Consider the following 24,168-nt stretch of genomic DNA (forward strand, 5'->3'; position numbering starts at 1 on the left):
GTCAGCAGGTGGGACAGTGGGGGAGGGCAGTTACGGGGGTACGGGCGACGTTTCGAAGGATTCGGGCCCTTTGGTGGACCGCTCATGTGTGCTCTCAGCAGGTCGGCGTTCTGCCCTGGAGAAGGATTCCGGGCAAATAAGGGCAGGCACGAGCAACTTTGACAACTTTCAAGACTGGACAGAGATTAATTGCTAACTTTTGAGTATTATGTAGAGTTCCAGTTCCTGATGCATCATTTAAAACTTTTGTTACACCGTAAAACCACAAATACACATATTAAGTGTAATTCAAGGTATGGGATGGTACGGTAAAAATCGAGCTACCTGCTTTTTTTATGTCAAAATCAGATAACTTGAGTGCTAGCTAACAGTTTAACTCACCCTTCTTGGAAGTGGCGATGAAAAGATAATAAAATATGAATTTGTTCATGAGAGCAATTACTTTCACTTAATGCCCATTTTTCGCGGGGGGATTACGGTCATGAGCGTAAAAGACCCTCCGACTCATCCGAGCGAGAGATGTACGCCGTTGCGGCGGCCTTGCGGCTAAACCAATTTAAACATTCATCACATACTTGCTGTCTTGCCGTGATCCTTTCATTACGCCGTCCCAAATTTGAGCCTAAGCTGGGACTCACGGGTCACGAGGAGATGCTCGGAGAACTCGAACTCAAAGCCGTCGATTTAAAGTTTCGAGACACTAGAAAGTCTTTTAGGGCACGTGAGAAGTTGCAATGACAACAATGGCGGCCACTGATAAGCTTGCAAGAAGAAGGCCGCAGTTTCCAAATAGATGATCCAAATAATTAAAATTCTTAAAAAGAGTCTTGTTACCATGATGATGTGCTTCTCTTTTTTTTAATTGTGGAAAGACACACCACTTCAATCGTGCCGGAGCCCATTCTAGGAAATTTTCCAGCTCCAAATCCGAGCTAAGCGTCTGAGTACACCCGGAGCCATTTTCCGTGCACTTTTGAAACGGGGCAGAACAACACCGAAGTTGACGTGTTAACACGGAAACGAAGCAAGCGGGGAGGACTTGTATGGTCTCAAATGAGCAGTCGGGGGCATTTGCAAGTAACTGGGGGTGGATGAAGAGGAGGAGAAGAAGGAGGGGCTGCTATATCCATAGCAACAGTCAAGTCCCCAGCTGTCATGTTTGGGCTGAGATAGGTGCCGCGAGCCCAGGGACCACTTAACCTCGACTGCATTTCAACTCAGGAAGCAAAGATGCCGCACCGCGCCTCACTTAAAATGCAAACTTTACACCCCCCGCACTTTTTTTGGAATTAACCCAAAGAGCTGTGCAAAGAGGTCTAATTAACCATCAATGCTGTGGGATGTCATTGAAAGGAAAGAGGAGGGGGGGGGAGGAAAGAAAGTAGCAACGATAACATCAAGCTAAGCATATAAACACAATGGATCTCCGGTTTATCATCCCGTGTCCTTGAGAATGTTTGCTTGTTGACATTTATTGTCGCCAGGCTCTATTTTACAACATTAATTAATTCAAGATTTAAATCCATATTAAATCCATGATGCAGTCGGGAAAGCCCCCCCCCCCCACACTGTGTATCAAGCTGGCGTGTCAAAATATAAGCCTTAAACATTTCTATAAAACAGTGAAATAAAGTGCGTCAAATTGTCACGATACATTTTACAACTCTTTCGAGCCAATTACAATTTACTTGACGTGCCGCCAGAGAGAGAGGTTTTATTGTAGAATTTAAAGAAAAGTTCATTTCCAAAGTGTGTAACACGGCCCACTAATTGGTGAGTTGGATTTGGACTCAGGTTTTTTTTGGAGTAGATATATAATTTTTAAAGACTTTATGAACTCGCATGACACTTCCTGCACAAGTGGGATAAAATTCACATTTCCATTCGTGGTCTACAGTGATAGCTTTCTCCGGGGGAGCCCATATTGCTCTCGGCAGGCCCCCCAAAATGGTGTCTGTTGTTTTGCAAGGGAAACTGCAGCATTGTCCCCGCACGACGGTCCCCTTCTGGGCGTGAATGGCCGTCTAATCAAGCTCCCACTTTCACCGCAGCTGCTTTACAGCGAGCGGCGGTTCTGACCTCTGAGGCCCCCCCCCACTGCCTCCCTCCTTCTGGTCCTTTGGGACCCTTCAACAAGCTTTAGAGGCCAAATGAGGTGTAAGTCTATTAAAAGGGAGTTTGTGTGTAGATCACAGTCCCTCTGGGAGCGCCAGCTTTTTTGCCTTGTCATTCAGGTGCGGCTAATTTCCGTCTGCTCGACGAGACCCCGCCCAGCGCCAAACCGGGGCCCGCTGCTAGAATTTCAAATGACGAGCGTCTTTTTGCGGAGGAGGAGGGAGGTGATTTATTATTAGACAGCGACGGTGACACAAATAGACGTGATTTTTAATGGCACGGATTCTCATTCCATCCCGTGATGCGGGTGCCATGTGCACCGATTCATTTACGAGACTCGTAACTAGTGCAAATATCACCGCATGCAAATGAGTTGGGCGGTCGCTCCAAAGAGTCCCTTTTAGGATCCATATTTAGGAGGAACGTGAAGTTCTCAATGACAGTGGCACCTTGTCAGATTAGTTTCATTCATTCTGTGACAGACTTACCAGGACCTCCAACCCCCATCAGAGAAGAAGAGACTGTCTGGGATCTCAACAGGTCTCGTCGGGCCAAGAAAATGGTCTTCCAGCTATAATAGAAAGCAGATATGTTCACAGATTTTAAAGGCAAGCAGATCTGCTTGAATTTTAACAGTGTCACAAATGGCTAGGTCACACCTTGGTCCCTTGTCACGATGTCTACACAGCTTGCAGCCGCTCGGGGCATGAATTGTTTTGATATCTGGGGGACTGCTATGATATGCCGTGATGTACGAGCCCCTTCTTTTTGGGCCGAGGAGCATCTTTTCCCGATCAAGCGGTGACAGAGTTTGTCAGGAGGGGAACGGGGTCAGCGGTGCAGCATTAACCTCGGGGAGGCCATCTCTGTGCTGTGCATTAGTCACACTGGGGATGGGGGGCCGGTGGGGGCGGTGGGACGATGGGCCGCTTCGTAATAGATTATTGACTGGCGGGCAGCGGCCTGCGCCGCGCCATGTGGTCCTAAACCTGCGCTGACCTCTTCATAGCCAATGCAGGGAAAGGCCCACGTGCAGAAAAGGAGGGGGGGGGGTTGTGTGTGTGTATGCGTTATCAGGTAAGGGGGAAAAAAAAGAGCATATTCACGAATGGCAATAAAATGGCAGTCGCGGGCTCATCAAATGCAAAGTGCTGAGGGGGGAGGAAAAAAAAACAACAAAAAAAAACAATTGCTTCCACCAACTTAGACTAGCTAATTAAAAAGGCAGGCAATTTCTCTCCAACAGTCACACTCAGGATCTTTAATTGAAATCAAAATGAATGGCGCTCGGAAGGAAAACGGGGAGCGTGCTGGTGGAGGAGGGATGTGGAGGTGGTGCTATTTTACTGGTCTCACTGGAAAATAGCCTTTTATTATAATTAGATTTTTGGGTGAAAAAAAACATAAGATGGGATGGGGATATGTCAGCCTGAGAAAAATCAGGGTTGGGTATGTCCAGTTCACATTGGGTACAGTTTGAGAACAAGATTTGTTGTTTTTTTTCTATAAATTTTTTTTCTGAGGAATAGAAAAATGCCTTTTGTCCATTTTGCGTATTTCCCACTCATAACATGCCAGTTCCACGTGTGCCTTCCCTTTGGCTCAGTAATTCATCTCCGAGCACTAATTTACCCCCCACCGTCAGCCCTGTATGGATGCGATGCTGAATTTCAAATGAGCCAATCTCTAAAAAAGTACCGTTGCTATTCTCGGACCTGTTTGTTTGCCTTCCGTCAACAATTAACCCTTTAGGCGAGTAACGTCCGTATGTCGTCTTTTGGAAAGCCTTCCCGGGAACGTCCTTGAGCGGGAAAGTCACGCTGTTTTGGGGTCAGGTTGTTTTCTCAGTGGCTCCATATTAAGCGTTCGCATCATTAATTGATGTAATCGTTGGTTTTACTGTTACTGTTGAAAGGCTGACACGATTTCGACGATTCAAATGGAGCTTGAAACGTTTCATTTGATCATGGATTAATTTTCACAGCTCTACAGATGACTAAAAAAATTCACCGCTCAAATATTTTTGAAGATTTCTGTATTCTATATAAATAGTGGGTCGAAGAAAAATGAACCTTGTGTTGACTCGGCCATTAAAGAACTCCTTTAATGATCTTGATATACGCGCAGTGGTCTTCAAGACACGTCAACGTGTGCACGCGCACACTCAAAAACGGGATTGGGAATACGAGATTATCAGCGAGCCGTACGTGACATTGACTGGTGGAGGTCTTCTCTGTTTAAGTGGGGGGCTGCCTGCTGAGGTTTCCCTCCTCCGCCAGCAGGCCTATAAGAGTGGTAAGTGGCAGTGATGAGACACTGTCCCCTGTGCCTCCTTCGGCTGCCATTCCCTTTAAATTGAAACGGAGTCCTGCAAATAAATGCCACATTCGGAGCCAGGGGAAGGTTGCGGAGAGGCGAGTACGACGCCTGAAAGTTGCATTTCGTATAAGCACCCGTCGGGGAATTGGCTTTGACTCGCTCTGTTTTTTGTTGTTTATATGATGAAGGAACAGGGCTGGCTTTTTATGTCGCGTGGTAAGGCGAGCTGCTCCAGTCAAAAAGTATCAAATCTCGCAACGTACTCTCTCCTCCGAGTATCAACACGCATTCGTTTTACTCCCTGCTCATTAGCTTTAAATGGCGTGTCTCTCTTTAAGATTAATTGAAGCCGGGATAAGAGAAGATGGCTCCCAAGTGCATCCCGCTGTTTGTTATTCCCGTCGCCCTGGAAAAAAAAAAAAAGTGGTAACGGTAAATTCTCCGAGTTGTTGTTGTTAAACTGGCGGAATTACCATATGTGTGCCATTTCCATAGAGTGACATCGCGCCCAACAACCCCCTCCTGGATCAAATGGGGACTATTGATCCTGCAGCACTCCATTTCAAGTTAATTGTGCTTGAAATGAGGTGCACATACTCAAGCATACCTGCGCCTGGAAGGTTTTATTTATTTATATTTGTCAGGGAACCCCCTGTGACAGATAAACAGAAAATATTCAATTCGCTCAATTTTGCTAAAGAAAAATCCGGGGCTGTTTCATTTCGACTGTATCCCCCTTTTTCGGAAACCCTTAAAAATGCTGGGTTAAAAACCCAACAAACCAGAGTAAAAAATAAATAAAAATACAGCTGGTTCATGAAGCAAATTTGAAGCTTCATTTTACCATCTCTACTTACAGAGGAAATTTAGAAGTGTTTAATTTCACAAAATTAAAAATGAATTACAGTACGAGTATGTTCTCTCTAAAATGTTGAACCCAAAATGTAGTATAAATAAAGTTTTATCTCAGAAATGACACCCAAATCTTCTCTGACGTCAAATAAGATACCCGCAGCCCTAGCTTGCAAACCTGTCTGTTTCGAAGGCGATTCTTTAATAATAGTATATATAAATAAGTGCAAACGCTGTAATGGACCGCATTAAAGTGGCGGGCACACACACGGAGGCAGGATTTAATTTGCATGCCAGATTAGCTTGCTCTCAGGTCGGGCCGGTGCCCGAGGGCAGCCTGTTCATTAATAGCATCTAGTCTCTTTATATGCATTAAGTCAATTGAGCCCATACATAAACTGATTTCAGCAACGTTGTGTAAATGTTGAACTGCGCTCCCTTAAGTGCACCACCGGTGTTATTTGTCGTGGCGGAGGAGCTCGTCTAAGCACCCCATAAATAAACACGATATGATACGACGGGGGAGGGTTTGTGTCTTTGTTTCTAATATTTATAAAATCCGAGTGGCTGCTTCACTGCCATTTTGCTCCGGTTATCTTTTTTTTTTTTTTTTTTCCCGCAAACCTTCCTGTCAGTGCTCCAGTTAGCAAAAACAATGCAAAGATCTCAGCATGCAAGTTGATTTCAAGCCTTAAAAGTGTCCCATAGTGATTTGAGTGTACATCACTTTTTGTGAGGGCTTTCCAAAACACACAATCGAAGGAAAATTCAATCCCCGGCGGAGGATTTGGACACTTATATAATCCCCCAATTATATTTTGCTCTCTCGTGAAAGCTCAGTGGCCTCCCTTGTGTTTATATGACTCACAAATATCTAACGCTGAACTGTGTTGCACACCAGTGCGGCGGCCTCATGACTGCAGAAGAGGTTCTTTTACTTTCTGCCCGACTGCATACGGCATAATGGGAGGGTTGGGGGGGGGGGGGGGGGGGGGGGGGGTTGGTTGGCTTAACGCGGCGCACAAAGTCTTGACAAAGCCCCGGTGGCCTGCTGAGGAGACCGGGGTGCATCTGCGGAAACTCATTTTCAAGAGCACTCGGCATGCTTTTAAAGCTGTCTAATGGAAGCGCCCTGAAGCTTCCTCCAAACTGAACTAAATTTGGTAAGCAGAAGTTAGGAACAAGAACTTCAAGGGTTGGTTAGCACAGCACCAGTCTGAGATGACGAGGTTAATGACGTACCTAACCTGACATTGCTGGATTTTTGTTTAAGTCACACTCCAATTTAATAATAATAATAAATGGGGATCGGGTAGACCACCCCAAAAAAAAAAACTGACGGCTCAGATCTTAGTAGTCTCCATCGAGGGGCCAATCAACATGTATTGATCATCCTTCAGCTCGGGGAAGGTGATTTAGGGACTCAGTTTGCAATACAACTTTTATACAGATTCAATTACAATCAGCTAGCTTGTGAACAATGACGCTAACTATGGACCACCCTGGCCATAAATTTTCTACTTGGCTTGACTTAGATTTCCCTATTACGTACCTGTGGGAGCGCCTGCAAAACAGCCATGCCATGGAATATCGTTTATTATATCAAGAAATGGCTGAAGTAGAGCAGTTAAAGCTGTGGGAAAGAAAGAAAAGAAATCTGGTTTGTTTCTTGGAGGTCTTTTCATCAGAGTTAGGTCATTCTAGCATCACCACGTACCCGAGGCTTTCACCATTGTTGAATGGATTTGGGTTGAAGGTGAAACGTCTCCAAGAAGTGCAACTTCTATTCCGCCGTACCACCTCAGATGGAAGAGAATCTAGACGGATGGTGCAGAAAGATGTAACGCACAGCCAACAGACGTCCATATCTCAAGTCCCGATGATCCACTCGGGTCTTACCTGCTGTCCATTGTTGGTGAAGGGCTTTCAGGGGCTCGAAGCGGTGGACGGCGGTTGATCCGCTGAGGATATCAGCCGGCTGTTTAAGGAAGGCCACCGCATGAGCAGATGAGAGCGGGATTTTGCACTTCCACTTGGAATCTCCTCAAATCCACAGGTGAGCAAGACCACTCTGATTCAGGAAGCTCTTTCCCAGGAAGATCTTTAGCCGTCGCCGCTACGATTCCATACAGGAAACTTTGTTAGAAAGCATGATGGGAAAGGTCGCAACCTCCCACCCGTGCGCTAAAGTCGCTCGCTTAATGAAGTAACCACAAATTGGGCCGAGAACTAATTTGGACTGGCGTCTCCTGGACCTTCTTGGCCTGTGGAGATGTGTTTCATTTTGTCTTATCAGCGACTCCGTCGTGTGGATTTCCGCACGGACGCCTCCGTCTCCCTCGAGCGCCCCGTTAATGGAAACTTTGTTAATGTCATTAAGGCTCAGGTGGAAAGCCATTGTGTTGTCTTTTGTGTTTTTTGGAGCTCAACATTTCTTGGAGGTGCGGTATGAAATGCCAAATACTGCTTTTAGATTTTGTTGATTGCCGCACAGTAAATTTTAAAAGTAAGGAGGAGCTACAATTAAAAAGAAAGCTTTGAGTGGGCTTATCTTGAAAGTGGATAATGAAAGCATTACAAGTACTGTGATTATGGTTCATCGCTGCCCTCTGCTGGTAGCAGGACAACAATTCAAGTCGATTCTCAGTATTTAGTATGATTTGGTACAAAAAGGTGGTTGAGTGTGTAGAAATTCATTTCATTTCTAATGCTATGATGAATGTAATCTGGAATTTTTTTTCAACCCAACAAGAAGTGCAGAATTAAAAGAAAACTAATTACTTGCATTTCATTGTTTATCAAGAACATATTTTTGGAATCAGGAAGATTTTTTTCCCCCAACACATAAAAGCTCATTGAATTGGTTCATCCAATAAGCCTCAACATTGTCGAGTATTTTTTTGTGTATGTGTAAAAAGGACTTATTCTTATATTGCATTCTTGATATGATGTGTGTATTGAATATTTCTAAGCATTTCTAAGAATTCTAAGTATTTCAGTAGTTGTCAATTCTATCATGATTGTATTTATTATTTTTATTTGTTTCAAACACGCTGGATAGTTACAAAATCTAATTTTAAATAGTATACATACAAATATATATACACAATATACATACAAAACGTTTTGCGCATCAACATTTTCCTACACAAAACACATTGGTTGTGTGTCTTTAGACAATCAAAAATTGGAAGGAAGTCATTTGTTTAAAGGCACAAAAAGGTGAAATCGTGGTGAAATTAACTTTTACACATTAACCAAACGATCCAATCAAATTGGTTCATTTCCAACAGTTTTTACACTTTTGGTGCCTTCAAATGTGAAAAAATGTGGACAATTTTGTGGATGTGGCTTTATACCTGAATATTGACATAAGGGCCAGAGTGCACAACAAGCGAAAGGCTCCCAGGTGGTGGAGGAATGTCCACAAGCACGTTGCGTTTGCGTAGAGGCTCCAGGCTGGACTCGGTTACATGGCGGCAATGTTTCACTTTCAAGGACTGCAGCTTGGGGCAGTATTCAGCAACTGTCCTGCGAAGGGCAGTATACTTCCAGATTACACTGGCGGAAAATAATACGAGGCAACCAGTCAGTTAAATAAATAATTTAAAAAATACCTGATTGCTTGGTCCCTAACCCGCAGGCAGCAACTCAGGTCCAGATGCTCGAGGCCCCTGCAGTTTTTGGCGACCTCCTCCACTGCCTCACCTGTGATACTTTCATTGACAGCCAAAGACAGAAAGGCTAACCGCACACACTTCTTGGCCAGGTAGCAGATGGAGTCATCCTTCAGCCGGCAGCAGCCGCTGAGGTCGAGCGAGCGCAACTCCCCGCAGTGGTCGGCCAGGCTGCGCAGGGACGGGCCATCCACGAATTCGCAGCGGGCCACAGTGAGGTGCCGTAGGTGTAAGCAAGTCAAAGACAAGGCCCCCAGTGAGTGGTGGGTAAGGCCCACGCAGTCGCTCAAGTCCACTGTCAGCAGACGCCGGTTCCGGCTTATCACGGGGAGCAGCTCTTCGTCCGTCAGCCAGGAGGAGCAGCTCTCAAGTGACAGCTTGAGGAGACCGGTGTTGTCCTTCACCAGAGAGCGAAAGGCCTCCTTTGGAATGCAAGGTCCAACCTGTGGAAAAATAATGGGTTCAGTTTGTAAAATAATATTTAATAAAGAATGGCTTATTATTCTTGTTAGCCTTGTTTGTTTTTACGTCATCTACAAAAACGTTTGTCCAGCCCTGATGGACAGTCACATGAGAAAGAGAGAGAGGGGAAAAAATATGACTACTTACTAGCTCAAGACTCGTGCTTTTGGCAAAGAAGAGTCGAATGAGCGTGTGGAATTCCTTGCTCACTCTTTGCAAGGCCACAAGCTGTCTCAAAGGTAAATAGGATAAAATATGTGCAACCAGTACGTCCTCCCATGGTAACGTCAAAAGGCGACACCTGCTGGAGACAAAGTTACTTGCAGTAGCTGACACTGAATTACACAAAAATGGAACTAATACTGCTCAATACAGTTAAACAAAAACTTCATTACAGGTACAGGTACTTTGATACTGTAATGAAGTTACGTACCTGTGCTTTGCTTGAACATTTATTTTGTTTTCAACTTTTTTTTTTAGCCAGGTGTTGTTAATTATGTCGTACTTTCGCCGTCTACAGAATTACGCTAGTTACTTCAATGTAAACGATAAAGACGTGTGTCAAATTGACGTGTTAAAATGCTTGAAAAAGTGCAAATAATTTATTCTCTTACGTTGTGTTTTCTACCTCGTCTTCCATTCCAAACAGAATGACATTTGTTTTAAATCAGGGAACACGGACGAACCTCTTCACCGTTTCCGCCAAGTTTCTTCTTCGGTTGTTAGCGTATTAGCGCCACCTGCAGTTCGGGCCCCAACATTACCACGGTCTTATGGAGCCCTTTTGCTTTTCACTTCTCACTCTTTAACAGTTTAATTTCTCGAACTATTCCACGATTTCCATTGAAACAGCTCAAACATACTTTGATAAATTTAAAAAAGGTGAATTTATTTCTTCTATGCCATTCCTATCAACAGCAGACACGGGAAAACATTTTTTTTTATTTTATTCTATATTATTATTCCCACAACTTTATATATTAGAAAAACCGCAAGTGACTTTCAAATCATAGACCTGGTTGAAGGATGCATGCTTCCACTAAATTAGTATTTTTAGTATAATGACTTTTTGACCTCATTAATCAAACAAAGATTTACTTCAAACTACTTAGCACTTGTATGTCAAAGAGCAGGATGGTGTTAATGCTTAACGCACTTAATGCCCTACTCACTACCCGACTTTTTACCCTATGTAAGCAGCCTTAAAACAGCAACGCAAATTGCTCCCAGATTATTGGCCGTTACATGGACCCACCTGTTAGTTTGTAAAAGCATTAGTAGAAGACACTTACACTGTCACTTCCCCTTAAGCCTTTAAAAAGACAAATGGACAGAGAAAACAACAACTACAACAATATTTACTCTCCTGGCGGTTACCTGACTCCAGTTGTCGCCGGTGCACACAGCAAAATAGTTTGCTGGATTTAACTCATTCTTCTAAACATTTATCAAGTTCCATCCAATGTTTGACAGGAAAATAATCCCTGCGAGCAGATGTACTTTGAGGACACGATGTGGGGTATCTAGAAGAAAAGGAGAAAAAAAAAAACATTGCAAGTTGAACTTCGACCTTCACAGCCAGCTGAATATACATACAAATATGTTCATGTTTATTTTTAGCAATAGAAGCAGAAATGGATTCCGTCATAAAGAACAAAACACTTTTATGAGGTACATTGGCAACATTCCTTTATGAGGATGACAATGATTGGTATTGTGTGAAACTTTTTTAATGTTATATCGAATGGATCTAAAAAGTCCACACACACCCGTGTTCAAATGCCGCATTTTTGTGGTTTAAGAAAAAAAATCTTATCATTCGAACGTCGGGCATCAACATTTCAACGCTGACCAAATTGCAGCCAGCTGCCCAATTGGCTTCCTCTCCGACGAAGAGCCAAAGACTCCCTACCGAGGACACGCAGCTGAGAGGAAGAACTGTGTCATCGAGCCATCAGTGAGCTGCAGGGGATCTTCTTGTAAACGAGGTTTTCCCTCTTTGTCATCTGTCCTGTCTCTTCAAACCTGGACACATGACAAGTTATATTGTATTTCCCAAATGCTCTTCGGAAAAATGTTTGGGCCAAAGGAGGTTTTCTCAAAGATAGTTAGCATTAGCTAGCCGTACCATTGTCAAGAAAAACTTTTATCATGTCACAAAGAACACCTCCACATAAAATTTGTATTTGCAAATATAATGCTTGATATTTGATATTTATTGATCTGGAATGACGAGAGGTCTTTGTGATTACAAGGCTCAAAGGTCAATTAATTCAAAGAGACAGTTTGAATGTGGGGTGTCGACGAAGCTTGGTGTGAAAATGTGACCATTTGGCCTGAAGAGTGTTAGCAACCACACACCTATATAACAGAGCGCAATCACACCCAAAGCATTTGCTGAAAGCCTGGCCGTCACGCAAACTGGAGCAGAAGCAAAAAATAATCAAAGAAGAGCAGTGGGGAGAAGTTCTGCTGCTAAAGCTCAGTTGAAGAGCACATGATGCTTGGAGTGGACATGTACCCCGGTTTAACTTTGGGCCCTCAGAGGATTGGAGACCGCTTCTATAGAGGTGAGAAGCTCATTCAAACCCACATGACTCACTTTTGTGTACTTCATCTTCAAATCAACTTTAAATTGCACAAGCAGCCAGTAGAGGGAGCCAGAATAGAGTTATGTGCTCCCTCTTTCACATTCCAGTTGGGCTCATTCCCAACGTTTCTCCGCATTTCTCAAAGATCGGGAGCCCGCCGCCCACATGTCGCTGTTCCCGTCGACGTGTGACCGGGTGGCCAAAGCCCCGCCGCCCGCGAGGCTTTTGGCGCCCCCGCCTGTCCTCCACGGCGATCCGACGGCCCAAGCGCAAAAAGACGACGTGAAGATGGACCTGGAGAACTCGTCCCTTTGGAAGCAGTTCAGCTCAGTGGGAACGGAGATGATCATCACCAAAAAGGGAAGGTGAGTCAGTGACATCATTGAATCGTATCTGAACTTCGACCTAACCTCCATCTTCCCTTCACCCAAGACGAATGTTTCCAGGTATGAAGTTAAAGGTGTCAGGCCTGAACCCATCTCTACGCTACATCCTTCTTCTGGACATCATCCCAATGGACAACACCCGCTATCGCTTCCAAGGAGGTGGATGGCAGGCGGTAGGCGGGGCCGAAGACAGGCTGCCGGACCGTGTCTTCATCCACCCGGATTCCCCTGCCACTGGAGCTCACTGGCAGAGCCGCACCGTTTCCTTTCACTATGCCAAGCTCACCAACAACACACTGGACACGCATGGGCATGTAAGTAGAGCACAACTGTCCGGGAATTTTCTTATCTCAGACACTATACAGTATTTTTTTTAAGCTATGAAACATGATCTGTCCGTCTTTCCAGATCATCCTCCACTCACTTCATCGCTACCAGCCAAGAGTGCACGTGATCGAGGCCCGTGACATGCTGAGTTGGGGCGGCGGGCAGCACTCCTTTGTCTTCCCCGAGACCCAGTTTATCACAGTCACTGCCTACCAGAACAGCAAGGTAGGTTCTCACCACGCTAACCTTTATTGCTAACTGTTGTTTTCATCTTCATATTTTTTTTGGGGGGGAATTGCAGATTACAGAGTTGAAGATCAGCTCCAACCCTTTTGCCAAAGGATTCCGGGAGGAAGGCATGAATAGCAAAAAGTAATTCACGATAAAGCTTGTTTCTTGTCCGCACATATGTTCTGTTTCAAATTCTTGTCTATTTTTTTTTTCCCCAGACAAAGAGATGCAAGACAGAAGCGGAAATTAGCAGACATGTCGGAAAGTGTGCCTATAGGTCAGTTGGCAGACTCAAACCTTTTGGGTCCCAGGGACCCCTTTAACACCTACTGGTGTATATCAAGCATTCCTCATAACCTCCACAGGGAACTGCGATCCATGTGACTCCACTCAGCACCATCCCAACATAACCGGAGCAGACCTGCAGGCCCTCGCGTTGGCCTCTTTGCCCCGAATGCCCGCCGACCCCTCATGTAGGTTCCAGGACACCCTCGTCCCGGAACAGCCTCTGGACCTCGACGAGGCCTTCATGGCCTCCCAGATTCCAGACATAAGCGAGGTCACAAATACTATAATTGAAAGGTAAGTACAAGCAGTAAATATTAGAAGTTGCATCAGTATGTAATGGGTCATGTCTGCTCCTCTCGCAGTTCTGACTCCCTGAGCGAGGCAGCCTTCACCACATCCTTCCAGGCAACTCAGACCAGCTCGCCCACCTTCGTTCCTCTCCCTCAGCCCTCCCCCTTCCCGTCCAACCCATCCGAACCTCCTGGTGACTACCCCGCCGTCCTCGCCTCCTCCCCCACCCTTTCCTCCACCACCTCGCCGTCTTTGCGGCAGACAGCCTTCACCTTCCCCACCCCACCGTCATCCTCCTCTTCACCCTCCTATCAAGCCAACCCGGAGCTCGACACCTCTTTTCCTCCGTGTCAATCTCAGGAGCAAATGTCCCTTCTCATGCAACAAGATGACAACCTTTCCAGCGGCCGCAATTCACCCGCTAAGCAAACTTCGGAAGCCTTCTTCACTTCAATTCCTGAGCCCCAGCCCCCTCTGGGTGCCCCCCCGGCACCCTTTGCTTTCCCAGCCCCCATGCAGAACCTGTCCTTCCCAAGTCAGGCTCTTCACCTCTCCAATCTGGCCCAGCAAAATCAAGCCCCGAGTTTTTCAGCCACCTTCCCCCACCACTCATCTTCCTCCCTGCCTTTCCAAACCTCCTCTTGCTTCCCCTCCACGCCTCACCCTCAAAACCTAAACAACATGGTCCCCTCGTACCCCTCGGTGGAGCTGGGTGGAATCCCCCAGTTCTCCCCTGCCGGGCCCTACCGCTCGGACGTGATGCTGCACCACCCCTCCCTGCTCCAGCAGCGGGAGCCACCCCTCCCCATCCCTCCTGCGACCCCAACCATCTACCCACCCTTCACCTCCTACCCGCTTCGGCTCCACCAAGACCCTCACCCATCTCTCAGCATCCCCCTCCGACCACTATATAGACATCAGCATCCCCACACCCAAGGGTCCTTCCTGGATGTGAACACCGGGGCTGTGTTCTAAAACAAAAAGGACATTTTGAATTGTTTTTGGCTTGATGGCTCTTTTAGGGCATAATAATAATGTACTAGATTTGATGCATTGTGACGTAGAAAAATGATTTGTAAATAGTACTTTGGATGAAATAGCCATTGCAGAACATGGAATTAAAAATATGAGTCTTTTTTTTTTGTTATGACTGCACAGTAAAAAGGTACATTACATTAGCTAGCTAGCAAGCTAACAATACAGATAGATAGATGCATTGACTCGTCAATATTTTAGTCCACTAGAATAAGAAACACCAAACTGCCATTACAGCGTCTATGATGCGATGCTCCTTAATGCATCGTAACAAGCTGCTACTATGATGTAAAAAAAATAAAAATTAACAGAATGATACTTGAAGTCATGCCCGCCCCCGTCACGCTCCAGAAAATTGAGTAAGTCCCTTCACAGACATGACGAGGCTGCAATGTTAATCATTTCAAGTGACACCCTCTCAATATATAACTCAACCTAAATTCCGTATGTTGACCATTAACCCTACATTTGTGGTCCTAAAAAGTTTAGAGAGAAAAACATATGCAAGGTTCATGCAACGGCTGACCTATTTTTGCAGCATTGGTAAACTGGGGAAAAAAAAAAGTTTATTCAATGGTTACGCAAATACTTGTTGATCCAGAAGATATATTTGCTTTTAAAATTGATATTTGTTATACATGAATAATAATAAGCACGTTATCCACGTTTTGGTCAATTCCAAAGGTCAACTTTTTCTTTGCTCAAATTTTCACTGTCACTCATTAACCAGTAGGAGGGGGGAAATATGACTTTTTTGGGTCAGATTCATTTGGAAAATGTAAAAATCTCAGGTGTCTAACCTTAGACGAACTTGAGGTAAGGCGGAGGTAATTTTTTTTTTTCTGCCAGACCAGTTTTGACAGGACCGGTTTTGACAAGTTGCATACTTGTTGGAACACCCAACGTGGAATCCAGCAGTAAACTCCACACGGGGAAGATGATGTGCACTCGCCTGCTCTCCTCGCGCCGCTACCTGCTCTCCACCAGACTCAAGTCGACCGCCTCCCCGAGGATGGTGCAGGCCGCCATCGCTGCGGATAAGCCGACGAGACCCCTGGCCGCCTCGTTAGCCTTTGAGGATCCCAGCGCGTTTCAGGTGAAGAGCTTGAGAGAGCTGTTCCGTGCCTTGGTTGTTTTCCGATTCTGCTCCTTCCCAGTGCTGGTCAACAACTGCAACAAGGTGAGACGCAATTGTTATTTTTCAATTGATTTTTAAGTTGTAGGAAATAGGTGGTTGCACAAGTGTGCACACCCTCTTATCCTGTTCCAATTCTAACTTATATATAAGCCACCTAGTATCAGATTCACTTTCAAAACTGTCAGGAGAGTATAACCTGGTTTTTGCAGCTGATGTCAACGGCCCGCAGTATTCTGGGTCGGCGCGTGTTCGCCACGCTGATGAGATCCACAGTATACGCTCAGTTTGTGGCCGGCGAGAACGAGAAGGAGATTTCCGAGTCCATGGAGAAGATGAGCACGCTGGGACTGAGGCCCATGCTGGCGGTTCCCATCGAGGAGGACCTGGGAGAGAGCACGGGGTTAGGCGCACTTTTATTTTTTTTTAGCTATTAAGAACCTATAATTCTCAACCACGGTGCACGTGTCATCTAGAGAGAAGAGATATAACGAGAATATGGATGCCATGTTGGAATGCGTACGAATGTCACACAGCAACGCTTGGAGCAAAGATCCCATGATGCAACTGAAGGTCACGGCTTTGCTCAGTCCCGAGCTATGTGTAAGTGATAAGTTCCTTGACTCAATTAAAGGAGCAAACCTGTCATTGAACTCTTCAGAAATGCTCATTAAAGTGAAGATGTGATTCATTGTGTGCATCAAGGTCAAACTCACCAAGATTATTTCGAAACAAGCATACGACTTGGACCTTCTTGTCAGGGCCATGGATGGCGAGGAGGTGGAATTCCACGGTTTGGAGGAAAACGAGGCGGCGCACTTCCATTGCAGCTTGAGGAGACTCAACAAGATAGGCGAGGTACCAACTGCGCTCTGTGTGTGGTCCTTGAAGAACATTAAATCAAAATGTGTGTCCTTCAGGCTAGCGTGAACAAAGTGCGGGTGCTGGTCGATGCCGAGTACACCTACATGAACCCCGCCCTGTCTCTTGTTTCCATGGCAATGATGAAGAAGTTCAACAAAGACAGTGCCTGGATCTGGTACACATTCCAATGTTACCTGAAGGTAAAATCAAAATTCAGGATTACTTTATGAGGCCTTCAAAAGTAAATATACAGTCAAGAAATATTGACTCTCAGGAGACGAGGACACACCTCCTTGAGGCCATCAAGCAGTCCCAGGAAGGAGGCTTCTGTTTGGGGGTCAAGCTGGTGCGAGGAGCCTACATGGACAAAGAGAGGAAGCTGGCGGCAAAGGAAGGTCGCCCGGATCCGGTTCAAGACAGCTGGGAGGACACAAATGACAAGTTAGGATATTTTTGTGAGGGAGCTAAAATTTGGTTGGAATACAAAAATAGAATTCAAAATATTGATGATTCCATCTTTTATAGTTATAACAGCTTACTGGAGGTTCTGCTAAGACTCATTGCCAAGGAGCCAACACGCTACAGGATCATCATCGCCACGCACAACGAAGAGTCCGTGAGGCGGGGAGCCAAATGGTGAGGTTTTTTTTTTTTATACTAACTTCACTTGATAACTTTCTCACTCAGTTCTTCACCATCAGTGTTGAGGAACTAGGCATAGACAAATCAAGAGGCAGCGTGTGTTTCGGGCAGCTACTGGGGATGTGTGATCACGTTTCCCTCACGTTAGGTGAGTTAGCGCCATCAAAATTGTGGTTGTCATGGCAACTTAATCCCTCTCTTCTCCTCCGTAGCCAAGGAGGGTTACGCCGTGTACAAGTCGGTCCCGTACGGCTCGGTGGACGACACGTTGCCGTACTTGGTCCGCAGGGCTCAGGAGAACCAAACGGTGCTGAAAGGTATCCGCAAGGAGCGAGACCTGCTTAGGCAGGAGCTCCGCAGGAGACTCAGTTTGGGGGCGCGCTAGAAGGGTTTTAAGGAATGGGGACAGAGTCAATTTGCAGCATCTTACATTACTTAGATTGTAAAGAGATTTTATTTTATGTAATGAGATCCTCATGTTTGATGCTCATGGATTAATTAAATTTGACAGGAAATGGGAATTCATTAAAATCATATCTGAAAAGCAAAATGACTTATACTGCCATGGGTTATTTTTTTATTTAGATTTTTTCCAGTTTTTTGTTTTAATTCAACGATTGAATTAATTGAAGCACTTTTTTTTGTTTACTGAACAATTAGATCAGTGGTTCTTAACCTTATTAGAGGTACCAAATCCCTCTTGAGTGAATTTTTTTTTTTTCTTCAAATTCAAGACATCAATGTTTATTCCTGGTGCACAAAATGAGCCATGCATGAACATCACTTTGTTCAAAGAACAAAACCAACATGCATGAACTCAAAACAAATGACATACCTGCAAATCAGTGACTTCTGCTGTTGCCTTTGCGAGACCAGTTCAGATATGCGTCGTCACGAATTTACACAATCTGCCGAACCCCGAGACCGACTCACGGAACCGAATTACTCACCTCAGCTCAGGTAGCAATTCCCCAACCATGCTATGAGAAATCATCAGGTGTTCAGCTGGAAATTATTTCATTTTGTGCCATTCTTGTGTTCTTTGAAACGAGAGTGTTTTTTTTTTTGTTTGTTTGTTCTTTGTGCCGTGACTCACCACCACATCCTGGAGAAGAGTGTCCAAAAACAGTAGGAAGGCAGCAACTGTAAGCTCTACTGAAGAATTTATTATTGAAACTGATCAGACAAAGCAGGCTAACGTCAAACAAACTGTACTTTCTCAAATGAATTGATTTGGGATCAGCTTCCAGCCAGGTGGTGCTTAACGTCAAAACGGAATGTAACCTTTCCAAAATCAATAGTTGCCTTGATTCTGATTTCTGTAGCCTCGCTGGTAGCCTCCCTGTTTGGACTGGTAACCGCCCTTCCCGCCGTCTGCGTAAAGGGGCACAATTTTAACAATTATTCCGGAATAAATCAAGAAATGCAAAACCGATTTTCTCGACATACCTCTCTGGTACGACTGTTTCTGCTGGTATCCGCCTTTCTGATCTGTAATGCAAGGGCCAATCAATTAGATCACTGCAAAAAAATCAACATCTAAAACAATTTTTTTTTTTTAGAGTCCGCCAAGATATTTCTTACCACGTCAAAATGCATCACTGCAATTAAAGTGTATTATCCCATTTCAAAACTGTCTTTAGAACGTGATGTAACCTTTTGGGAAATCAAATGGCCTGATCGTTTTGCGACCTATGAGAAGAACTCGAGGGCGACCGAGCTGACCTCTGTTGAAATATCCACCGTAGACGCCCTGCTTGAGATCGAAAACGCGCTCGTTGTTCTCCACCAAGCTGCCCAGTTTCTCGGCCAGCTGCAGGGCCATGTTCTGCAGGGAGGTGGGCTCCGTGCGGTGCATCACCACAGTCTGCGTGGGCTGGTCCAGAGAGGCCTGGGAGGTCGCGTTCATAAATACATAAAATAAAATAAAGGAATCCTTGACAAGTTAGCAGAAGTCATGTAACGTTACCATAAGCTCCTCGTTGATGATCATTTTGCTGATGATGCTGTGAACTGTTGCTATCTCCAACTCAAACATGTCGGATAGTGTTGCCATGCTAAAAAAAAATACAGAAATTAAAGCTTTGGATGGGTTTTGTGTAGTTTCTGTAAGATACCACAAGATGGCACTAAAGCCACTAATTGGACAGTAGGATATTTTAAGGAAATATTTTTCCATCTTATTTTCAAACCATAAAAGTCTACCGAAGCTGACCTGATGGAGTCGTACACACTGCTGTACGTGAAGAGGTACGTTCTCAGCGACTCCTCTTGGATCTTCCTACACAAACCGCCAACACGACGACATTGAGTGACCGACGTGACAATTTACAAAGCGTTGGACGACGAGGCCTTTTGGAACATGCAAACCTGACGAGCATCTCGCGCACTCGCTGCGTCTCGGGGAACAGGTCCCACACTTTGCTGTTCATCTTCTCATTGATGATGAAGGAGTGGCAAGTGCGCCAGTCGCCCATCTTCATGGCCTTGCTGGCCGCCACCACATGCTCGCGCATGCTCTCGGGGGGGCCTTGGGAAAAAAGAAACGACGCAACTCTCACTTGAATGCTCTTTTACTAAAAACGATCCGGTCAAGAAGGAAATCATCTTCTACTTACCGAGTAGCGGCTGTCGCTCTCCCACTCGCAGCTGATGATGGAACTGCTTGCTGATCATGCGGCGGCGGGCGTCAAACTCGTGGGCGGCCATGTAGGGGATTTCCAACAACATGGCCGACACCAGGTACACGCACTCCAGCAGCTCCAAGTTGATGTGCATGTGGAAGGGCACCTGGAAGAACACGCGAGCTGATGGTGAGCACCAAATAGAAATCAGGAGAGGTCTCTTTGATATTTCAAAAATTACGCTTTGGTCTTGGTTTTCCCTGCTGTGATTCCCAACATGTTCAAATTGTTAGATGACAACTTCGGTGTGTGTGTGTGCGAAAATGTGAGCAGTGTGACGACTGACTTGTCTTCGCTTCTCGATCTTCTCTTGCTCGGCGTTCCTCTCCTGCATGTTCCTCATGAGCAAACCTTGCCCCAGCAGCTCCTTAGCACGGCCCGATGACTGGATGTCCAGCAAAGCATTGTGGGCGTCTTTGATCATGCCTTGACGAAAGGCGCAGATGCCCAGCTGGACCATGGTCCTGTTGTACAAGATCTAGGAGGAACGAATGCAAACGGTTGATATGGACTCATCACAAATGGTGGCTTGGATCGAGTGCGACTGCACCTGCACGGGCGGATCGGCGTGCTGGATGTTGTCCTGCAGGTGGCTCATGAGCATCAGGTCGCGGGCCTGGTACCAGCGTGAGTGCAGCGCGTGGTGGTAAATGTGGCAGAGGATGGCACACGTGCGGATGCGGTCGGTGCGGTCCTTGGCGTAGATAAACTTGCACAGGCGGTCCATGATGATGGCGCTGTCCTCGCCCTCGCTCTCCTCTTGGTCCTGTTGGGACTGAGCGACAGCAATTTTGAGAACACCCACAGGCGGAGCTAGGATTTTTTTTTTAGGATATAATTATATTGAAATTGGTTGGGTTTTATTCAAACGACAACTTCAATTAACATGCTACTCTTCTCACCTTCGTTTCTGCCTGGATGCCCAGGCTGCGCCGGTGAGCCTTGTAATCAAATTTATAGTACGTGTGCATGATTCTGTGCAGGTAGATGCGGCAAATCTCCTCCGTGGTGCCCTTGTTCTCTAAGTATGTGAGCAGGCGGTCCATGATGCCGCACACGCGCCCTTCGTCTTTCAGATTGTCCACGTATTCTGCGGGGGGCAAAGGCGGAACCGTTAGTCCGACGCTAATTGTCAGTTGACGAAATGAACTCGGAAGCGCTGCGCGCTGACCTTGCGAATGAGGATCTGTGTTCTGCATGATCTTGGTGAACTCTTCGTCCATCCTCTCTACCAAAGTTAAAATGCAGCCGCGAACCCTGAAAGGCTGAAGACGTGAAAGAGGAAAAAGAACAGTCTACAAAGGTGACTACAAAAATGCAAAAAATGGGAAGAGCGAGACTGCACGCACCTGATCTGAGATGGCCAAGTTCTCACTTTCCTCCGCAATGTTCTCCCCAATGAACATGTCATTGTTGTCATATAGAATGTCCAGCAGCTCGTCTATGCAGTCCAGACACTTCTTCCACATTTCCGGCTGAATTAAAAAAAAAAAAAAAAGGCAAGTCATGTGAGAGGATTACATGTGTCCATCAAATCTCAAACATCCTGGTTTCCTACCTTCATATAAGTCGCCATGTTGGGGTTGTAATCGTAGAGCGACGCAACGATGTTGAATTTGATTTTAACTAGGACGCCCACACCCAGGTTGTGCTCGAGAGCGATGGCGGCGAGGGCGTGGAGCAGTTCAATCTGGCTCGTCCTGCCGGAGAGGAATTTGCATTTACTATCAAAACATCCATAGCACTGTCAATCTTGTCCCTTCAACCATCAGATTATGCAGACGTACCTAAAAGTGTGTCCCAAATATCCAAAATTTTTACAACTGAATATTCTGATCTATTCCTCAGATAAAAACTGATGATGAATAATTTAACACCACTAACAAAGCACACAGCAGGTGCAGGTATTATTTTAGTCCACACGAGGGCGCCATCCGAACATTCCAATTAACAGTGATATGAACAATTCTAATTTGTTCCTTGAAGGTGCAGAGTGTGCACTGAGTGAATACCGGTCGGTGCCCTTTTTGCCTCTGGCTTGCAGGATCTCGTGGAGCTTCTTCACCACCACAACTGTGTTGATCTCAGTTCCCTTTGCAAACATCTTGGGCTTCTCCTGACGGTTTCCAACAAAGGTAAATGTGTGATTGCTTTCTTTGAAAAACAGAAGGCGGCCTTTGTCTTTACCTTGACGAGAGGGACGCCTCCCTTGACCTTCTCCCAGCCTCCCTCCACCTCCTCGTCTCCCTCTTCCTCAGCCTCCTCCTCCAGCTTCTCTTTCTTCTTCAGCTTCTTCTTCTTCCCCGGCTTTTCGGCGCTCTTCTCGGGCGCCTGAGCCCTGGAATGCATGGCGAGGCGCTTTAAGTGACGTTCGGGGGTGGGGACAGAACTTAATTGTGAATTGCCGACTTACTTTTTGAGGAAGACCATGGCGAGAGACGCGCTCTTGTCCTCACCGTCGTCAGAGCTCTCACTGCCCGAGTCCACGGTGTCTGAGCCCCAGTCTTCATCATCTTCATCGTCGTCGCTGGAGGAAGACTCGTCCTGGCAAAGGGACAAAGCACAACATTGAAACCATACAAATAATGTCAAAGGGAAAAAGCACATTTTTTACAGTAAACAGCAGACGACGTGATGATGTGAAAGCAATTAAGAATAACTGCAGCTCCCTACCCCAGATCCTTTCTTGAGGAACTTGCTAGCTTCCGGCGTGGCCTCTGGCTTTTTCTTCAAGAAGTTCTTAGCAGACACACCATCATCATCCCCATCGCTGTCAGAGGACGACCCTGACGAGCAAAGGCATGATTAATATTTGCCAGTGTGACTTTCTCACGAGAACAAAAACTCCTGGTGGGTTACCTGAATCATCTGGGCCCTTGTCTTCCTCTTCATCTGCAGATTCCTGTGGATTCTGTTACAATCATATTGAGAGGTTAATGTCCTGTGAATGTGTCATGTTTTGCCGTGTCATTTTCTCACCTCCTTGTAAGCAGTGATTTCCGTCTCGTAATCCCGGTTGTACTTGCGGATCTTCTGCCGCAGTGTACTGAGGGCTTTTGCATTGTTCTTGTTCATCTTCTTCTTGCCCTCTTTGTCCTCCCAAAGCTGAAACATATCTCATTTTAATACATCACATACATTTTGTATTTCTTAATAAAGTATTTGTTATTGTGTTGTTTTCACAATTGCAGGGGGCGAAAGAAATTAAACAACGGACCTGATTCAGGTAATCCTCCAGGTCTGCCAACAGACGGATGTAGAAAGGTGGAACTCCCTCTTTGTCCACTATGTTCTTGCTTTTGAGAAACGCTCGACACAACTGCTCAAACTCCTCCAGACACTTGGCCATGTCGCGGATCTTCATGGCATTGCGGATAGTCTTGATGAGATTGGTCAACTCCTCAAATCTATGATTGAAGAATACAATCAAGTCAAATATGTATGTATGAAGACCAAAAGTTTATCTTGAAGTAAATGGGCCCACCTTTTGTCTTTGGCACTGCGCACGACTCTTTTGGTATCCTCTTCATCATCACTAAGCAGCAGCGACCTGTGTCGTAAAACGTGAATTGTGAGATGATCTCCAAATCGAAATGCCAACAAATAAATGATGCAATAACTGCACTGACTGCTTGAGCGTTGTCCCGGGCGCTTTCGGGGCGATCTCATCGGCTGATGAGGACTCCTCTGACTCACTGTCAGACCCGGTGGCGAAGAAACGAGACATTGCTGAAGAAGGGACACAATCTGCAAAAAAAACAACAACAACAAAATGGTCGGCTCATAAGATGTTAGCTAACGTGTCAAGGAGCTAAAGCTAAGATAAGCTTACGCTAGCAACTCGCCTCCCAAGGTAAAATGCGAACAAGAGTCGAACAGTGAGCAACAAATTTCTATCCACAACTTACCTACGTCCTTGAGAAATGCGATTTGAGATGCTTCGGTCTTGTTTGGATGTTAATAAAATCCAGTTTTGCTGTCGCGTTGACACGGTGAAAACGTGCGACGTTCAGTACGGGTGACTGGCGCCGGGAAAGGAAGTGACGTAAGACGCAAGAGGTCAAAACTTTGCTCAATGCAGTACAGCGCCGCCTAGTGGCGAAAGCAGTCTGGAGTGCAGTATAAATCACTTTTTCTAACAAACATAGCATTTCCCGTGATATAATCCTTCAGGCCATATATTTATCGTGTCAGAGTGTTGCTCGAAAACAGCTTTCAGAATTGTTACCTATATTTTTATGACAATCTAACATACAGTAATAATCTTAT

At 45.5% G+C, this 24,168-nt stretch overlaps 4 protein-coding genes across 15 annotated transcripts in view; 2 read left to right on the top strand and 2 right to left on the bottom strand.

The window, feature by feature from the left end:
• The window catches only part of fbxl15 (F-box and leucine-rich repeat protein 15), a 78,149-nt gene extending 67,953 nt beyond the window's left edge, over window positions 1-10,196 (bottom strand). For 7 of the 10 annotated variants that reach the window (XM_088359911.1, XM_088359909.1, XM_088359906.1 and 4 more), the window contains exons 1-8: window positions 10,040-10,189; window positions 9,573-9,729; window positions 8,904-9,406; window positions 8,646-8,817; window positions 7,186-7,402; window positions 7,004-7,103; window positions 6,839-6,919; window positions 2,604-2,686 (exon numbers count right to left, since the gene is read on the bottom strand). In XM_088359911.1, coding sequence (XP_088216037.1) covers window positions 7,331-7,402; window positions 8,646-8,817; window positions 8,904-9,406; window positions 9,573-9,729; window positions 10,040-10,065 — 930 coding nt within the window. In that variant the 5' untranslated portion in view covers window positions 10,066-10,189 and the 3' untranslated portion in view covers window positions 2,604-2,686; window positions 6,839-6,919; window positions 7,004-7,103; window positions 7,186-7,330. Of the gene's footprint in view, window positions 1-2,603; window positions 2,687-2,774; window positions 4,841-6,838; window positions 6,920-7,003; window positions 7,104-7,185; window positions 7,403-8,279; window positions 8,818-8,903; window positions 9,407-9,572; window positions 9,730-10,039 lie in introns of those variants that run through there. The other 3 variants (XM_088359910.1, XM_088359915.1, XM_088359916.1) reach the window with 3 other exon arrangements.
• A 921-nt stretch (window positions 10,197-11,117) lies between these two features.
• tbx6 (T-box transcription factor 6) lies at window positions 11,118-14,892 on the top strand. Its single transcript, XM_088359878.1, has 8 exons — window positions 11,118-11,995; window positions 12,162-12,381; window positions 12,449-12,716; window positions 12,811-12,954; window positions 13,031-13,101; window positions 13,179-13,237; window positions 13,326-13,542; window positions 13,611-14,892. The coding sequence occupies exons 1-8, from the start codon at window positions 11,923-11,925 to the stop codon at window positions 14,512-14,514; spliced, it is 1,956 nt and encodes a 651-aa protein (XP_088216004.1). The 5' UTR covers window positions 11,118-11,922; the 3' UTR covers window positions 14,515-14,892.
• A 265-nt stretch (window positions 14,893-15,157) lies between these two features.
• Window positions 15,158-17,768, top strand: prodh2 (proline dehydrogenase 2). 2 transcript variants are annotated; one of them, XM_088359890.1, is made up of 10 exons: window positions 15,158-15,754; window positions 15,922-16,112; window positions 16,186-16,312; window positions 16,415-16,567; window positions 16,630-16,773; window positions 16,848-17,014; window positions 17,099-17,209; window positions 17,275-17,363; window positions 17,428-17,612; window positions 17,678-17,768. In XM_088359890.1, the coding sequence occupies exons 1-9, from the start codon at window positions 15,512-15,514 to the stop codon at window positions 17,598-17,600; spliced, it is 1,398 nt and encodes a 465-aa protein (XP_088216016.1). In that variant the 5' UTR covers window positions 15,158-15,511; the 3' UTR covers window positions 17,601-17,612; window positions 17,678-17,768. The 2 variants fall into 2 exon arrangements, with proteins under 2 accessions (XP_088216016.1, XP_088216015.1); XM_088359889.1 differs by having other exon boundaries at window positions 15,159-15,754; window positions 17,428-17,768.
• Window positions 17,769-18,361: 593 nt separating this feature from the next.
• On the bottom strand, window positions 18,362-23,959 carry eif3c (eukaryotic translation initiation factor 3, subunit C). Of its 2 annotated transcripts, XM_088359848.1 has the most exons (23): window positions 23,808-23,958; window positions 23,529-23,646; window positions 23,384-23,449; window positions 23,117-23,306; window positions 22,879-23,004; window positions 22,759-22,810; window positions 22,573-22,685; window positions 22,313-22,443; window positions 22,087-22,237; window positions 21,912-22,015; window positions 21,458-21,599; window positions 21,249-21,374; window positions 21,071-21,164; window positions 20,802-20,989; window positions 20,450-20,674; window positions 20,186-20,377; window positions 19,834-20,005; window positions 19,586-19,745; window positions 19,431-19,496; window positions 19,185-19,272; window positions 18,941-19,106; window positions 18,665-18,706; window positions 18,362-18,589 (listed from the first exon to the last, which is right to left on the bottom strand). In XM_088359848.1, the coding sequence occupies exons 2-23, from the start codon at window positions 23,624-23,626 to the stop codon at window positions 18,510-18,512; spliced, it is 2,772 nt and encodes a 923-aa protein (XP_088215974.1). In that variant the 5' UTR covers window positions 23,627-23,646; window positions 23,808-23,958; the 3' UTR covers window positions 18,362-18,509. The 2 variants fall into 2 exon arrangements, with proteins under 2 accessions (XP_088215974.1, XP_088215973.1); XM_088359847.1 differs by having other exon boundaries at window positions 18,362-18,706; window positions 23,808-23,959.
• Between the last annotated feature and the right edge of the window lie 209 nt (window positions 23,960-24,168).

The sequence above is a fragment of the Syngnathus floridae genome, chromosome 18 (genome assembly GCF_059516105.1).
Source record: "Syngnathus floridae isolate MCC-2025c chromosome 18, RoL_Sflo_1.0, whole genome shotgun sequence".
NCBI lineage: Eukaryota > Metazoa > Chordata > Actinopteri > Syngnathiformes > Syngnathidae > Syngnathus > Syngnathus floridae.

What these genes read in the sequence shown, in the direction of transcription:
- eif3c (XM_088359847.1), bottom strand. Translation starts at nt 23,626, where the DNA reads ATGTCTCGTTTCTTCGCCACCGGGTCTGACAGTGAGTCAGAGGAGTCC. An exon ending in GTGCGCGAGATGCTCGTCAG is followed by an intron (nt 19,497 to 19,585) that starts GTTTGCATGTTC and finishes CGGTTTGTGTAG; the next exon opens with GAAGATCCAAGAGGAGTCGC. An exon ending in TCATCAACGAGGAGCTTATG is followed by an intron (nt 19,107 to 19,184) that starts GTAACGTTACAT and finishes GCGACCTCCCAG; the next exon opens with GCCTCTCTGGACCAGCCCAC.
- tbx6 (XM_088359878.1), top strand. Translation starts at nt 11,923, where the DNA reads ATGATGCTTGGAGTGGACATGTACCCCGGTTTAACTTTGGGCCCTCAG. An exon ending in TGGAGACCGCTTCTATAGAG is followed by an intron (nt 11,996 to 12,161) that starts GTGAGAAGCTCA and finishes CATTTCTCAAAG; the next exon opens with ATCGGGAGCCCGCCGCCCAC. An exon ending in ACAAATACTATAATTGAAAG is followed by an intron (nt 13,543 to 13,610) that starts GTAAGTACAAGC and finishes CTCCTCTCGCAG; the next exon opens with TTCTGACTCCCTGAGCGAGG.
- prodh2 (XM_088359890.1), top strand. Translation starts at nt 15,512, where the DNA reads ATGATGTGCACTCGCCTGCTCTCCTCGCGCCGCTACCTGCTCTCCACC. An exon ending in GACTCAACAAGATAGGCGAG is followed by an intron (nt 16,568 to 16,629) that starts GTACCAACTGCG and finishes TGTGTCCTTCAG; the next exon opens with GCTAGCGTGAACAAAGTGCG. An exon ending in GTGAGGCGGGGAGCCAAATG is followed by an intron (nt 17,210 to 17,274) that starts GTGAGGTTTTTT and finishes CTTCACCATCAG; the next exon opens with TGTTGAGGAACTAGGCATAG.